The sequence below is a fragment of the Stegodyphus dumicola genome, chromosome 6 (genome assembly GCF_044657685.1).
Source record: "Stegodyphus dumicola isolate Sdum_Otavi_A_Nest chromosome 6, ASM4465768v1".
Lineage (NCBI taxonomy): Eukaryota > Metazoa > Arthropoda > Arachnida > Araneae > Eresidae > Stegodyphus > Stegodyphus dumicola.
Window position 1 is genome coordinate 154,626,489 of NC_140773.1, and position 13,332 is coordinate 154,639,820.

Here is a 13,332-nt window from a genome sequence, read left to right on the forward strand (position 1 = left end):
ACGAGGCTCTTAAAATTTAGTTCAGAATTGTGGAAACTTTTCAACAAGTCGTTTCTAGGACCTGCTTCCAAGTTTACCAAATTCTGGCAGCGGCAAATGTAGGGTTTATATTTATTTTAACTAACATTTATTTTAAGTTTAAACTATCTTTCCTGTCAAGCCTTACTTTCCCCTGGAATTGCCAATGCCAGAGTATGTAAATTTTAGTAGAACGCGCAAGGATTCAAATTGTCAGCGGAAGTAATCTGAGTTAAATAGAAGGGATACGAGTTCGAAGGTGTGCTTTCTTGCTTCATGAGCATGGAGGTGGCTAGTTAGAAATTGAAGAACCACGCGTTTCGGCCTGTGTGCTTGTCTCGGCAGATTGTTAATTATTTCAACGTAATATTCAGAGTTTGCTGAATTATCAGCGGTATTTTAGAACGCGGTGAGGTTAGTTACGTTTAGAGAGCCTCGTAGTTAGTCACTTGTTATTATCTCTTTTCAGTTTCTTATTTTTATTTTACCGCCGGATCGGCGTAGTTTGTGAGCGTCAAGAGCACGCATTTGTAATTTCTAAAGTTGAATAAAAAGGTATTTAAACCCTTCTCAAGACTTTGTCTACTTTCCAGTTCTCAGCAGTCACCACTATTGTTGCGTGCAGGTTGGAAGCGCGCAACATTACACTACTTATATTTGCAATGAATTCGTAATTTTATTGAAACAAAGGAATTAATATATGAATAAACTGTACTCCTCTTTCAGTACTTTCCTTTAACAGGTTCTAAGAACCTTAAGTAACTTGAATGAAATAAGAGTAAATCCTTATGCAAATTAACAATTGCTATTGAAAACCTTTAGTACCACCACTACAACGTACTATTACCACCACCCCTCTTGAACAAAGCTCAGATGGCATAAATTTATGAGTGTTTGAGAAAAAATCTCAATCAGAATGTTGTAGTTCTAATTTTTGAATTTAATAGTTAAAAATACTTTGCTTCTTTGCGTACCACCTATTTTTTTCTTGCGTACCACCGGTTGAGAAACCCTGTTTTAGAGGAATAGTTTGTCATCTTAGAGAGAGATTGCTGAATTTTTACCTGAAGTTTAAATAATATATATAAAATATTATCATCTCTATGTAGATATGTTTGGCATTCTCGCTGAGAATTTTTAAAAAGACATATATATTGTAATATTTATTAGATTCTTAGATAAAAGAAAGAAATTAACAAAGCATATTTCATAAATGGTAAAAAACACTTTTTCTATTAAAGATTTTACATCTAAAATTAGATTTTAGTTAATGTAGAAAAGGAAAGACAGTAATTGTATCACTTAGTTCTAAAATATGCACTTAAATTCAAGTTAATTTCATAAAATGCTCGTGAAGTTCTTATCTTCGGATAGTTTAAACCTCATTCATGGAGTTTATATACCAGACATTTTTACCTGCTTAGAATGTTGATTTTTAAAAGGTTGGTTCATTCCTGGTGATATGTACACAAATTATTAAATACAAGTAACGCATTTTAAAAATAGAATATTTCGTTTATTTAGACGGCAGAACTTTCTTGTTGTTTTATGTGTTTTTCTAATAATACACTCAGAGAAGTCAAATTCTCTAAATGGCTTTCAGTTCTTGGAATCATATTTTTGAAATATTCTGCTGCTGAAGGAGAGTTCTGAAAACCTGAAACACTGTTATTATCTTGCTCTCTGATTCCCTGTAAAGCGAAGAAAATTTTTTAAATTATAGAAACAAACAAACAAAAAAAAAAAAAAGTCATGAGACCTTGATTGAAGTTAAAAAATAGACCTCAAGATTGAGAATATGAAAATAAGCGAAGTCAAAATAATTTTTTTTCAAAATAGTACACTTGCATAAATATAAGGTTCTTTGTTTGTTTAATTACTATTTAAGTTCAAGGAATCCAGTTTAACAGATAAAATCGTGATTCACGTTTGCTGTTCAACATAAGCTTTCTTAAGCAAGCGGGAAAGCTTAAACTACTATGATTAGATTTGAGTAGAGAGTAATTAAAAAAAATTAAAGCAGTGAGAGTTAACTATAGTTTTAACATTTAAAGATTTTTTATTTTCTAAGTCAAGCAAAGCTTCGACTTTGTAATAAACATTTTAATTCTAACTGTAAATGATAATTCGTTGTTTCCGCGTTGATAAACCTATTCCTATTTTAAAATATGTTACATGACTTTTTTTACTTCCTTGTACGAAGTAAAAAGGAAGTATTGTAATCGCGAAAAGTTTCAGGCAGCATTCAACGAAAATATCCATTTTGACCGCTATCGAATGCAATTTAACGATGTTTTTGCGTGATATCTGTACGTAAGGACAGAATAAAATACTCTTTTCCTTCAAAAAAATTATAAAACTGCTTTAAAATTAATTCTGAAGAGAAGTTTTCGTGGCGTCTGTACGAACCGTATGTACGTACGTATCTCGCATAACTCAAAAACGAGTAGCCTCAGAACGTTGAAATTTTGTATATAGGACAGCTATAACATGTAGATGTGCATCTCGTATTTTGGTTGCAATCGGCCGCACCAAACGTATATAAATATATTTATATATATATATATATATATATATCCATCCTGTTACCCGGCTCAGTGATCTCAGTTTCTTTACTCTTATATGTTTGTAAATTGTACATTTTTTGCTTTAAAAATGATTGTATTATGTTGTTTTTATCTTCCGGTTGTAAGGATCCTAAGTTTTACTAACGTTTATTTTATTTTAAATCTTTACTATCACTTCTTATTTTCTACTTCTGGCCAGAATTAAAAGCTCTAACTTATTTATGCAAAACTGTCTTGCTAACGCCAAGTACTTAAGTTGTGGCTTTTTGCCAAGCAAGAGAGAGGAAGGAGTTATTAGAAGCAGGCCGCTGGCCATAGTAGTTTTACTCGGTTGCTGGTTGCCTTCAAGGCCAGAGGTTTAGTCCTCTTGATAATTTCAAACGTATCGTAGTTTTAGCAGCTCTCTGTACTACATACGGATTTTGTTAAATAACGGCCAATCTTAAAGTTAGGCACTTGTATATTAATCCAAAGTTAGTTTTAGTTAGAGTTTTAGTTAGTAGTTTTATATTCTTACGTTCAGACCACAAGTGGTTGGTCTCTGTATTCCGAAGTTCCGGAAATCTCTGTAAAGATAGAAAAATAAAGGGTTTCGTATACCCTTCCTGTGTGTATTGTTTACTTCACCATTTATTGAACATAGCTTGAGTAAGCTCCCTGTTCCGAGTCATGTTTCCAAAGCAAGTAAAGAGGAACACAAGTCCTGATACGGTTAAGGTTTTTATGCCTTTAGTAAATCTGTATACAATATTTTTAGAATTATCAACAATTTTAAAGTTGTCTAAGTGCCGCTAAGCCTTTTTTTAATGGCGGCCATTGATGTTTACATTTGAAACAGGAGACTAGTGGATTTGTTGCCAATCTAGAGAAATTTAGCTTCGCAACAATAAAGATAAGGCATTCATTTATTATTGCTAATTAAATCATGCTTAATTCTTTCTTGAATTTTTTCGAGGAAATAAGTGTTTAAGATTTACTTCGTAATTTTTAATATAGATATTTTGAGTTTTTATGTATTTTTGCCTTCTCGCGAAGTGAGAACGGAATTAATTAAATTAGAAATACTCAATCGTCTGTGAAAAACTGTTTCTTTTTTGTTTTGTTTTCTTAATTTCTTTTATACATCATTGTAGCTTTATTATAGTATTTGAATAGAACATGTGGCAACGATTAGATAATTCTATTCTTTAAATGATATAAATTTTTTGCATTATGAGTTATAATATGAACGAAATTTAACTTACTTTCCGTTATATAATTATTATATAAGTTAACTGTTATATATTTATTAATACTGTTAAGTGAATCTAGCGCCAAAGTGTCGCTATGGTAAACAAATACTAGAGTGAATTTTAAAGAATGCATTTATTTTATTGTGGTTTATGCGCTGTCGGCGAAGTAGATTTAATTCAATCGAATAAGTTTAAAGGAAATGCAAGAAAAAATGCGTATAATTTAATATTCCGTACAAGGATGTGGTGTACACATCAGATTTTTTGAAGTTCAGAAAAATGCAATTTATAAATGGGTAGTATTTTAGTTTTTATGATAATACTAGCATATTTTGAAAATATGAATGAATATCTTACTTTAAATTCTCTACAAATAAAGGATACACTTTCTCCACAGACATATTTTGAAGAATTTTGAAGATTGTATTAAAATAAAGACATGTTTTCTACAGAATTATTAGAGCTAAGTATTTATGCAATATTTTCATGATTTTTCAAATATTTACACAGCATTACTTTACGTTAATTTAATTTTCACATTTCATTCTTTTAAACAGGATGTAAAATATATAATTATTTAAACTCAAAAAACAAAATTAGATAAGCGTTTAAGGAACAAGGATAATATAAAGAATAGCAGTAAAAGCTAACTTTAAGTTCTGATACTGGAATAAATGAAGTGCTATAAAATTCTTTTAAGGCAGTTTCGTTTATTTTATTCTAATTCGATGCACTTTGGTATCATGAAATAGTGTTATATAATTTACAATCATTTGCATTTTTGTATAAAATACTACTACATAAAATTTTGGACAAGTCAAATAATTAGGAATAACATATTGAGAAATCTTACTTTTCAATAATGCAAATAATAAAAGTAAATAATTTTTTCCTTGATATTCGGGGCTAAGAAAATAAGATCATTATAATATTTATAACATATTCTGGAGACATCTAGAAGCTTTTAACTAAAAAGAGAAATTTGAAGAAATCAAGAATAATATTTTAAAACGGATTTGCATTAATGAAGGATAAAAGTCACCTTCCAATACACCTAAAATCAAATTTAGTATTTCGTTAAATTCATTTACATTAAATGACTTTTGCATTACATTATATGCAAGATTTTAGAATTAATTAATTTAGAAAAATCAAAATAATTAATTATATCTAAAAATAATATTTAAGTTTTCTTTAAGCATATGATTCTGCAAGTCTAAAGAAAAAAAATTGCGAAAGAATTTACTTCTTTATCCAGGCATGCTTTATGTTGATTTGATTTTATATCTTTCGTACGATTATCTGAAAGGAAAGCAAAGAAATACTTTAGCAGATAATTCTACAAATAAAGTATCATCCGTAGAAAGAATTTACTAAGTTAAAAATAATATACTAAATTAATTAAATGTACTTTGCAAAGTTTGCTGGTAGAATTTCTTATTCTCATTTCTAATATGTTTCATAAAATCAGGCATTTCAGGTTCAAGTCCTAAAATAAAATAATAAGATTTTAGCTTTATCTATCAAATTTACTTATAAATGGAATATTTAAATCAATCCTAGCATTTCACTAGCAACAATTAACCAAAACAGGAAGGAAGTATGAAGAATTCTTTCTCACACTCTGTGAAGTTGAAATGTATGTTTATGTGTATCTCAATGCAGAGGTGTATCTCAATATACGTATAGATGGATGTACTTATATTACAATGCATTAGGTTCAAAGTTTTCATACTCTTATAAGATTTTAGTTAAATACATTAAAAATTTAAAAAAAGTTCTTTTTATGAATCACAACATCCTTAATCTTACACGATTAAAAATAAAATCTTGTTAACTTCTTGAAATTTTGATGAAAAAATATTGCTCTTTTTGATTCTCAATGATTTACTCTTGGAATTCGTAAAACATTTTAAAAACCTTGTAGTCATACTCGACCTAAACTTCACATAGAAAGAGCCGACTAAATAACTTTCTAGTGAATGCTAAAAAAATTATTAATGGTCTTCACTGAATTGCAAAAACCACTTTTGGAATAAGGTATGAAGTCAAGAAACCAACGTAGTATAAACAGTGTAGTTCGTATGACTCTCGTGCTTGGGAACATGTTCTTGCAAAGAAGATTTACAAAAGAAATCTGAGAAAGAATTCTTCTTCGTATTATTAGTGGTTATAGAGAACTAAGCTATGTGACTACTTTTGCTTTCTCAGGAGTTTCGAAACTGAATACATGAGTAATATTTTTGACGCAATGCCAACTGATGCTTTGGAAGACTGTATTAACAGAAATGTATCCTTCTCGAAAATTTCTCTTCCAGCTTCTTTAGAGCCCATAAATTTCAGCTATTATGAAAGAGACTGCTGAAAAGTAATTGCATGTAGTTTGCTTTATAGATGACTGTAAAATAAACAATAGGTTGATCTCAAATTTAAGTTTTTTTTTAAGTCCAAACCGAAGTTTGCGTTTTTAAATACCGTATTCATACGGGTTTTCAAACCGTACGAGAATGCACGGGTTTTCAAACCGTACGAGAATGCACGGGTTTTCAAACAAAACTCTGCATTTATCTTGCCGTCAAGTGGATCAAGAATTATGGGACTGCAATCTGAAGGTACCTTATATGCTCTGACTCTTTTCCTTCTCTACACTTGAAAATTAATACCAACAGTAACAAATAAGTAATTCAAACTTCCTTAGCTGTCGTTCACTTGGAAATACGAGAACTGATATTCATTTTGCTGATGTGCATGGTAATCATAGAATTTATGAAAATGCTTTTATTTTGCTAAAAATGCCTTAAATTAGAGTTAATGGAAGTTCTTTTATTATTAGAAGCTTTTATCTAAGTGAAATGAAGAATATGTTTCATATTGTACTACTGAGTAGCTAAAAAATTCTTTCCATCAATGAACCATAGATTATATTCCAAGTCTTTCTTCTTTAGTAATTTTAAAATATATCAATTTTTATGTGGTCACTGTAAATTTGCAAGTTACCTGTTTTGCTTCCATCTAAGATCAAGTAACATATTTGATTGTTCGAAAAAGAACCTCAAGAAGCAGAACATTTAATTATTTCCTATCCCACTTTCAACGGTTCGAGACTATGAATGCAGAACAATTTAAAGATGCTAGGCGTGACCTCGCCAGTGAACTTATCACATTTTGTGAAATCTAGAATGATTTTCTCTGTTTTTGTTTGTTTTATTAATGCATGTCATGTTTAATGTTTTAATTAATTTACTTTATAAGGCCCGTGTTGTATATTTGTGGATCGCGGGGAGTTTGTATGCGTTAAATAATGAGGGGCGAGTTTTAAATCGAAATTATTCAAAAGATATTTAAATGAATTGAAATTAATAGTTTTTATGTATGTCAGTTCTCTCTAACGCTTTTATAAAAGCACCACCATGCTTTTAGATTTAGTTATTCATGATGAAAAATAATGTGACAGCTTGAAAACAATTTTTTTTCATTTAATTAAAAAACGTACGAAAATTATTTCTTATAATCAACTTAGCAGTAAATTACTGAAGTCGCTTTTCTTTCAAGGTATTTCGATATATTCGATAGTATAAGACTGTAAGGAATTCTCCTCACTTATTATCACATATCTTCGTAGTGAAATTAGAAACACGTTCAACTAATAGCTGGGAGGTCACGTACACGAATCCCGGCAAAAGCAATAAAAATTTTCATGTTTCCGTTTTCGACAAATTTGACTACATTACAAGATCATCTAAAGCGTATTTGATTGTGGTTTTGACGATTTAAAAACCTCCACAAAGATGTCGTCTTCTTGTACTTTCTCTACAGTATTTGACTATAAAAACAAGCCTGACACTTTTCTTTTTAAAAATCTACTATTGCCACCCGCTCTGCGATTACTGTCAGCACTTACGATTATTAACACCCTATCGATCGGTTGAAGACTCTCCTAAAATGTGTATTTTGCAGTTCACATATCGAATAATCCTCCTTCAGAAGATTCTTTTCTAATCTATCCAATGATGGAAAAATAAAGCGACGATCAATTTTATCGTTAAACTAGAATATGTTCGGAAAAATTAATAAAACATTGCTTCGATGTTAAATAAAAATTACGTATCGAATTTTTTTTAAAAAAGAAAACTCTGGAAAACATTGCAGTGTTATCGTACATGCATATATATTTTACGAAATATCTAGTGAACCGGCTAGGTAGAAATAGGTTCCAAACTGATTTAATTATAACCAAAACAGATAAACCAACCCAAGCAAAACCTCAAAATGATATATTATTAATCAATAGAAGAAATAATTCAGGCCGCCCAGTTAGTGACTTTGACTGCCGTATCGAAGAGCCTGGGCTCGAATCCCGGAGAAGGCATGGATGTTTGTAAAATGTATAGTGTCCGCGTGACATGGGACACTCTAAATATGCTGCGAACCGAAAGTCCTCTCGAGAGGTTAATGAGGTAGGAGAAGAGGGGTGTGGAAGGCCCTCGGCTCGTGTCCCCAAGGGCGTTTTCCTTCAAAATTCGGGGCGGAACTGAACAAACTCGTACTCTCCCCTATATGGTGCCGAAGGGTATTGCCATCAACGGGCGCGATCTTGTCTCCTTGCCTCGATGAATTCCGTGGGTTTTCTCTGATATCTGACAAGCGAGATTAGCCAAAACAATAGAAATAATTCAGTGCGGAGGATGAATCGATTTTGGGGTCTGTGATGTAAAAGGATTTGTCATTAAACAGGATATCTTTCGAAGAAATGATTTTTTACTTCAAAATCCCTATCTGAATTCAATATCTTCTGCACAGAGAGGTTCTAAATTCTACTCTATAGTTTGAATTTAATGCTAAATCTAAATTTCGCGCAATTTGAAGTAATCGACTATATTGTTCGATTACTTCAAATTGCGCTTACTTTTGAAGTAATCGACTATATTGTTCGATTACTTCAAATTGTGCAAAGCTTTCCTAACATTTTATTCAGGCACACTTTTAAATGTCTGTATTTTAGTTATTTATTTGATTCTAAGGTTATTGTAATGAAACTGGATAGGACTAGATTAAATTATTAAAAAATACGCCAGATATATTGCTTATGAGAAGTGAAATACCATCATTATTCATACTTATCATTCAAGCTTATGGTAAGGCATTTAAGACTACCGCGAAGTGCAATTTTATTTGAAATGCAAATTTGAACTATTTATTGACACTCGTTCCTGCGAAGCCTGGCACGCAGCAAGCATTTCGTGTGTACCTAGAAATATATCCTCTCAGTTCATCTGCAACACAGTCTGCAATTTTACACACTTCTTTATAAATGAGAGAATAGAGTCAATGATTTCATCCTTGAACATGCATGATCATCCGAATTTAAGTAAATGCTTTAACTTCAATTGACAGATCAGCAGACTTATTGCTTATTGCCAGTTTTACAGACTTATCGTTTATTGCCAGTTTTATATAGACATGCTTCAATTTAAACCACCCTCCATATTAAATTAGAATGTTTTAGTCACTCTGTATTTTAATATAATGCATAATTTTTCTAAGACATTAAAAAAAATCTTCCCGCGCTGAAAAGTGAAATAAAAAGAACTGCAATTAAAATGTAGCTCTTAGGAGAGGACAATTGGAAAGATAAGCTAATACAAATTATATAATTATTTTTATGGAAGAGCTGAGAGGGAAAAACACAAATTTGATTTCCTTTATATTTATTTGTAAAAAGGGTAAAAATGAAGACTTGTCGACAGTTAAGGCATATTTCCGCTTCTGTCTGGGTTAGAAAAAGTCTAAATAGAGATATTACTCGATAGGTTTATTTCACTAGCATAATAAATGCTTTATTGCATTTTTAGCATGTTTATTGCCACGGGCAATTTTACTGTCAACTGCGTAGTGATTTTCCCTAAGTTTTCACTATTTATGTGGACGTTTTAGACTTTAATTGCAATGCATGTTCTTTGTCCAGATCACGTGTCTTCATAGTGTAATTAGAAGCACAACATACGGCTAACAATCAAAAACTCCATTGTTCGAATCTCGGAGAGGGCACGTTTTGTTTTAAAAAACATTACACTAAAAACGCAAAAGAGAACCATCCAAATAATAAAATCTTGTGGCTTCGAAAGTTGGATGATGTGCCTCAGAGCCTAGACTGTGCAAAACAACTCCCCAGATTTGAACTTTCAAGCTATTATCAAGCAATCAGATGATGTCATTGGATATTCTTATATTCTTCGGAGAGAAAGGCTGCGTTCATAAAGCGGTTTTTTTTCCTAAATGAAATCATTTCCCTTTTTTTCTTTCGGAAAATCTCAAGCAGTCATCTCATAAAACCTCTAGAAGCTGACTTCGAGCAAGCTGTCATGCTTTGCAGCTTTATCCACTTCGCTTCTGATTGATCCAGTGCATTAAAAGTCAATATTTTCTGCAAAATTATTCCTTCCATAGTGTCATATATGAAATACAGGGTGTTTATAAAGTCCCGGACCCATTTTGATGTTTAATAACTCATAAAATAATAAAGATAGATTAAAATTAGTAACATAAATGGTTAGATAGACTTAAAAAGTTTCATGACCCTTGTCAATGAACTTCCACGTGTGCCCCCTTCGTCGCACGGAGAATATCAAGTCGATATTCAATTTCACTCCAGGTACCGGCAAGCATGTCAGCATCCACAGAGGCTACTGCGGTTGTAATTCTGGCTTTTAGGTCATCAATATTCGACACTATTCTCCTGTAAACGTTGTCCTTTACATATCCCCAAAGGAAAAAGTCCAGCGGAGTTACATCAGGTGATCTGGGTAGCCAAAGAATTGAACCTCCTCGCCCAATCCATCTTCCTGTAAAATGGTCATTCAAAGAACTACGAACGATGGTACCCCAATGAAGTGGTGCACCATCTTGTTGCAAAAAGACATGCAACTGAAGCTCTTCTAGTTGTGGAAATACGAAGTTTTCCAACATGTCTAAGTATACGACTGATGAGACCGTCTTTTCTGTAAAAAAGAAAGGCACAATGACTCGGTCGTGCATTAGTCTACACCACACATTAACCTTTGTGGAATCCCTTTATACCTCACGGTATTCATGGGGTTTTCAGATCCCCATATGCGCACATTATGGCGATTAACAATGCTAGAAAGATGAAAGGATGCTTCGTCTTAGAACATTATGCGCTTCAGAAATTTGGCATCATCTTCTATCCTCCTTAGCATATCTGTTGCAAAGGCCATTCTCCTAGGTCTATCGTCCGGTTCCAAAACTTGAACAATTTGAACTTTATATGCATGCAGTTTTAAGTTTTTCTTAGTAACCTCGTACACCGTCGAAATTGACATATCCAGTTCTCTTGCCGCTGATCTCACAGATCTTCTAGGATTGTGTAAAAATGTCTCTCTGACAGGCTCAACATCAAAATCACTTGTGCACGGACGTACGGAACGTTTCTTATCTGCGATACTTCCAGCTTCTAGAAAATTCTTTTTCCACCGCAAGATGCTGCTTTTGGATGGAGGATCTTTTTGGTAAATTCTTCTGCAATTTCTCTTTGTTTGCATTATGGATTTCGTTTCTATGAACCACCATCAAATCTGTGCCTTCTCTTGTGGTGTATGCATTCTCCTTAATATCCGGTCGAATAAAACATCACATACAAAAGTACTAGAGCAAACACATCAAAAGTAAACATAACATTGCAATAGTTGCCAAAACCAAAAGAGAGAAAATGCAATTAATAAGCAGACGATATTTAGAAAAGTACAGATATTTAGACTGGAAAATGAAATTATCTGAAATTAATCACACTCGCAGACTATATTTACAAAAGTAAAGATATTCAAACCTGAAGAGGAAAATATATAAGTTATTCCATCAATAAATGCCATAAGTTTGTTTATATCTTTATTATTTTATGAGTTATTAAATATCAAAATGGGTCCGGGACTTTATAATCACCTGTATATATACTAGTGTCATATATGAAACACATATAATATATATATAAAATACATAATATATATGTAATTATATTTCACATATATTTAATACATATCATAACCTAGGAGTATATATATACACATATAATGTTTCTAGGTCTCTCCCCGGTTACAATTTTCATTATTTAAAATACCTATAAATTAAATTATTTTCTACTTTCATTCATATATTTTACCAAACTTATAATGAAGCAGACAAACAAAAGAGCACAAAAGAGCAAACGGCACAAAACACAACAAGCACAAAAGAGCAAACGGTAAGTGATAGCATGAAGTTATTATTAAATTATATCTTGAACTGAACATTTTGTTTCATGTGCTAGACATTTCCAAATAATGAATCATATATCGATAAAGCTCTAACGAATATTTTTACAATGGGAAATACTAAATATTCAAGAAAAAATCATTATCTACAGAAAATCTATTATTAGAAAGAGTGAAATTTGCCCAGGAGTTAGATGGTGTTCGTGTGTTACATAATTGTAATAATGAAAAGTTCGTTCGTTAAACTAAAATACAAAGTCAAGTAGAAAAGTAAAGCAAATTTTAATAGTCTAAACTGTGCTGGCTTTTCTCGAAATATTAGATGTATAAACATTTTTTGGGTATATGATTATCACAAATGCCTTTCTTTTCCAGATCTCTATTTGAAAGACATGAAAAAGAAGTCACTATAAATTTTCAATTTACTCTTTTACTGTTTACACGACAATATAAAAAAATATAATTTTCATGATATCAAGATCATAACATTAAAGTGCGCACAAAAGTTTCATCAATAGGATCAAATATTTCGCACATAAATCAAGATATGAACTGCGATTTCATCACATTTAAAATGTCTATTAACAATTTTTTTTTTTTTTTTTTTTTTTTTTTTTTGTGTGTGTGTGTGTGTGTGTGTGTGTTTGTGTTTATGGCAAGAATAATTTCTTTAAATATCACTCACCTAAAGACAGTAACAGCTCAAAATTCCTTTTCTTATTGGCATAAACTTTCCGTTCATAATTACACATTCTTTCCCATCTTTTCTTACTAAAATATTTTTCAACAGAAAAATAAACGATTTCTTCCTTTTCATTCATGGGTGGTATTAAGCACAATATTTACATTGTCTAAATGCTTTTAAAAATTTCTTTAAGTACTTCAAGCATTTTCATTTATTTACATTCATATCGTTTTATATAACTCGTTCGATGAAACAACATTTAACGTTTTGTCATTCAATGTCAATAGCATTTACATTACCATAATTCTTTTAAAAAAGACTCAAATAATTCGAATAAAGTTTATAGTTCAACATTATTGTTGCCAGATTCGCGACAATTTCTTATTATTCTAAGCCAATTAAAATGTCATTATCCTTAACAATTGTAAAATATTAATCTAATTTGAGAACATGTTAATTGTTAATTGATTTTTATTGCTTTACTGTTCATATATTTTTTCAAGTATTTTATTTGTTTATTTATCACTTTGTACTCAGATGTCATCGTGAAACTTAAGTTTTCTCCA

General features: G+C 31.3%; 1 protein-coding gene across 2 annotated transcripts; it reads right to left on the bottom strand.

Annotated features, from left to right (window-relative positions):
- Nucleotides 1-1,508: 1,508 nt before the first annotated feature.
- Nucleotides 1,509-13,075, bottom strand: karr. Of its 2 annotated transcripts, XM_035356323.2 has the most exons (4): nucleotides 12,767-13,075; nucleotides 5,229-5,306; nucleotides 5,064-5,119; nucleotides 1,509-1,709 (listed from the first exon to the last, which is right to left on the bottom strand). In XM_035356323.2, the coding sequence occupies exons 1-4, from the start codon at nucleotides 12,900-12,902 to the stop codon at nucleotides 1,539-1,541; spliced, it is 441 nt and encodes a 146-aa protein (XP_035212214.1). In that variant the 5' UTR covers nucleotides 12,903-13,075; the 3' UTR covers nucleotides 1,509-1,538. The 2 variants fall into 2 exon arrangements, with proteins under 2 accessions (XP_035212214.1, XP_035212216.1); XM_035356325.2 differs by lacking the exon at nucleotides 5,229-5,306.
- Between the last annotated feature and the right edge of the window lie 257 nt (nucleotides 13,076-13,332).

Excerpts from the sequence above, each read along its gene's own strand:
- karr (XM_035356323.2), bottom strand. The coding sequence starts at position 12,902 with ATGAATGAAAAGGAAGAAATCGTTTATTTTTCTGTTGAAAAATATTTT. Across the intron at positions 5,120-5,228 it reads CTACCAGCAAACTTTGCAAA|ATAATCGTACGAAAGATATA; the intron begins GTACATTTAATT and ends CTTTCCTTTCAG. Across the intron at positions 1,710-5,063 it reads AAGCATGCCTGGATAAAGAA|GGAATCAGAGAGCAAGATAA; the intron begins GTAAATTCTTTC and ends TTCGCTTTACAG.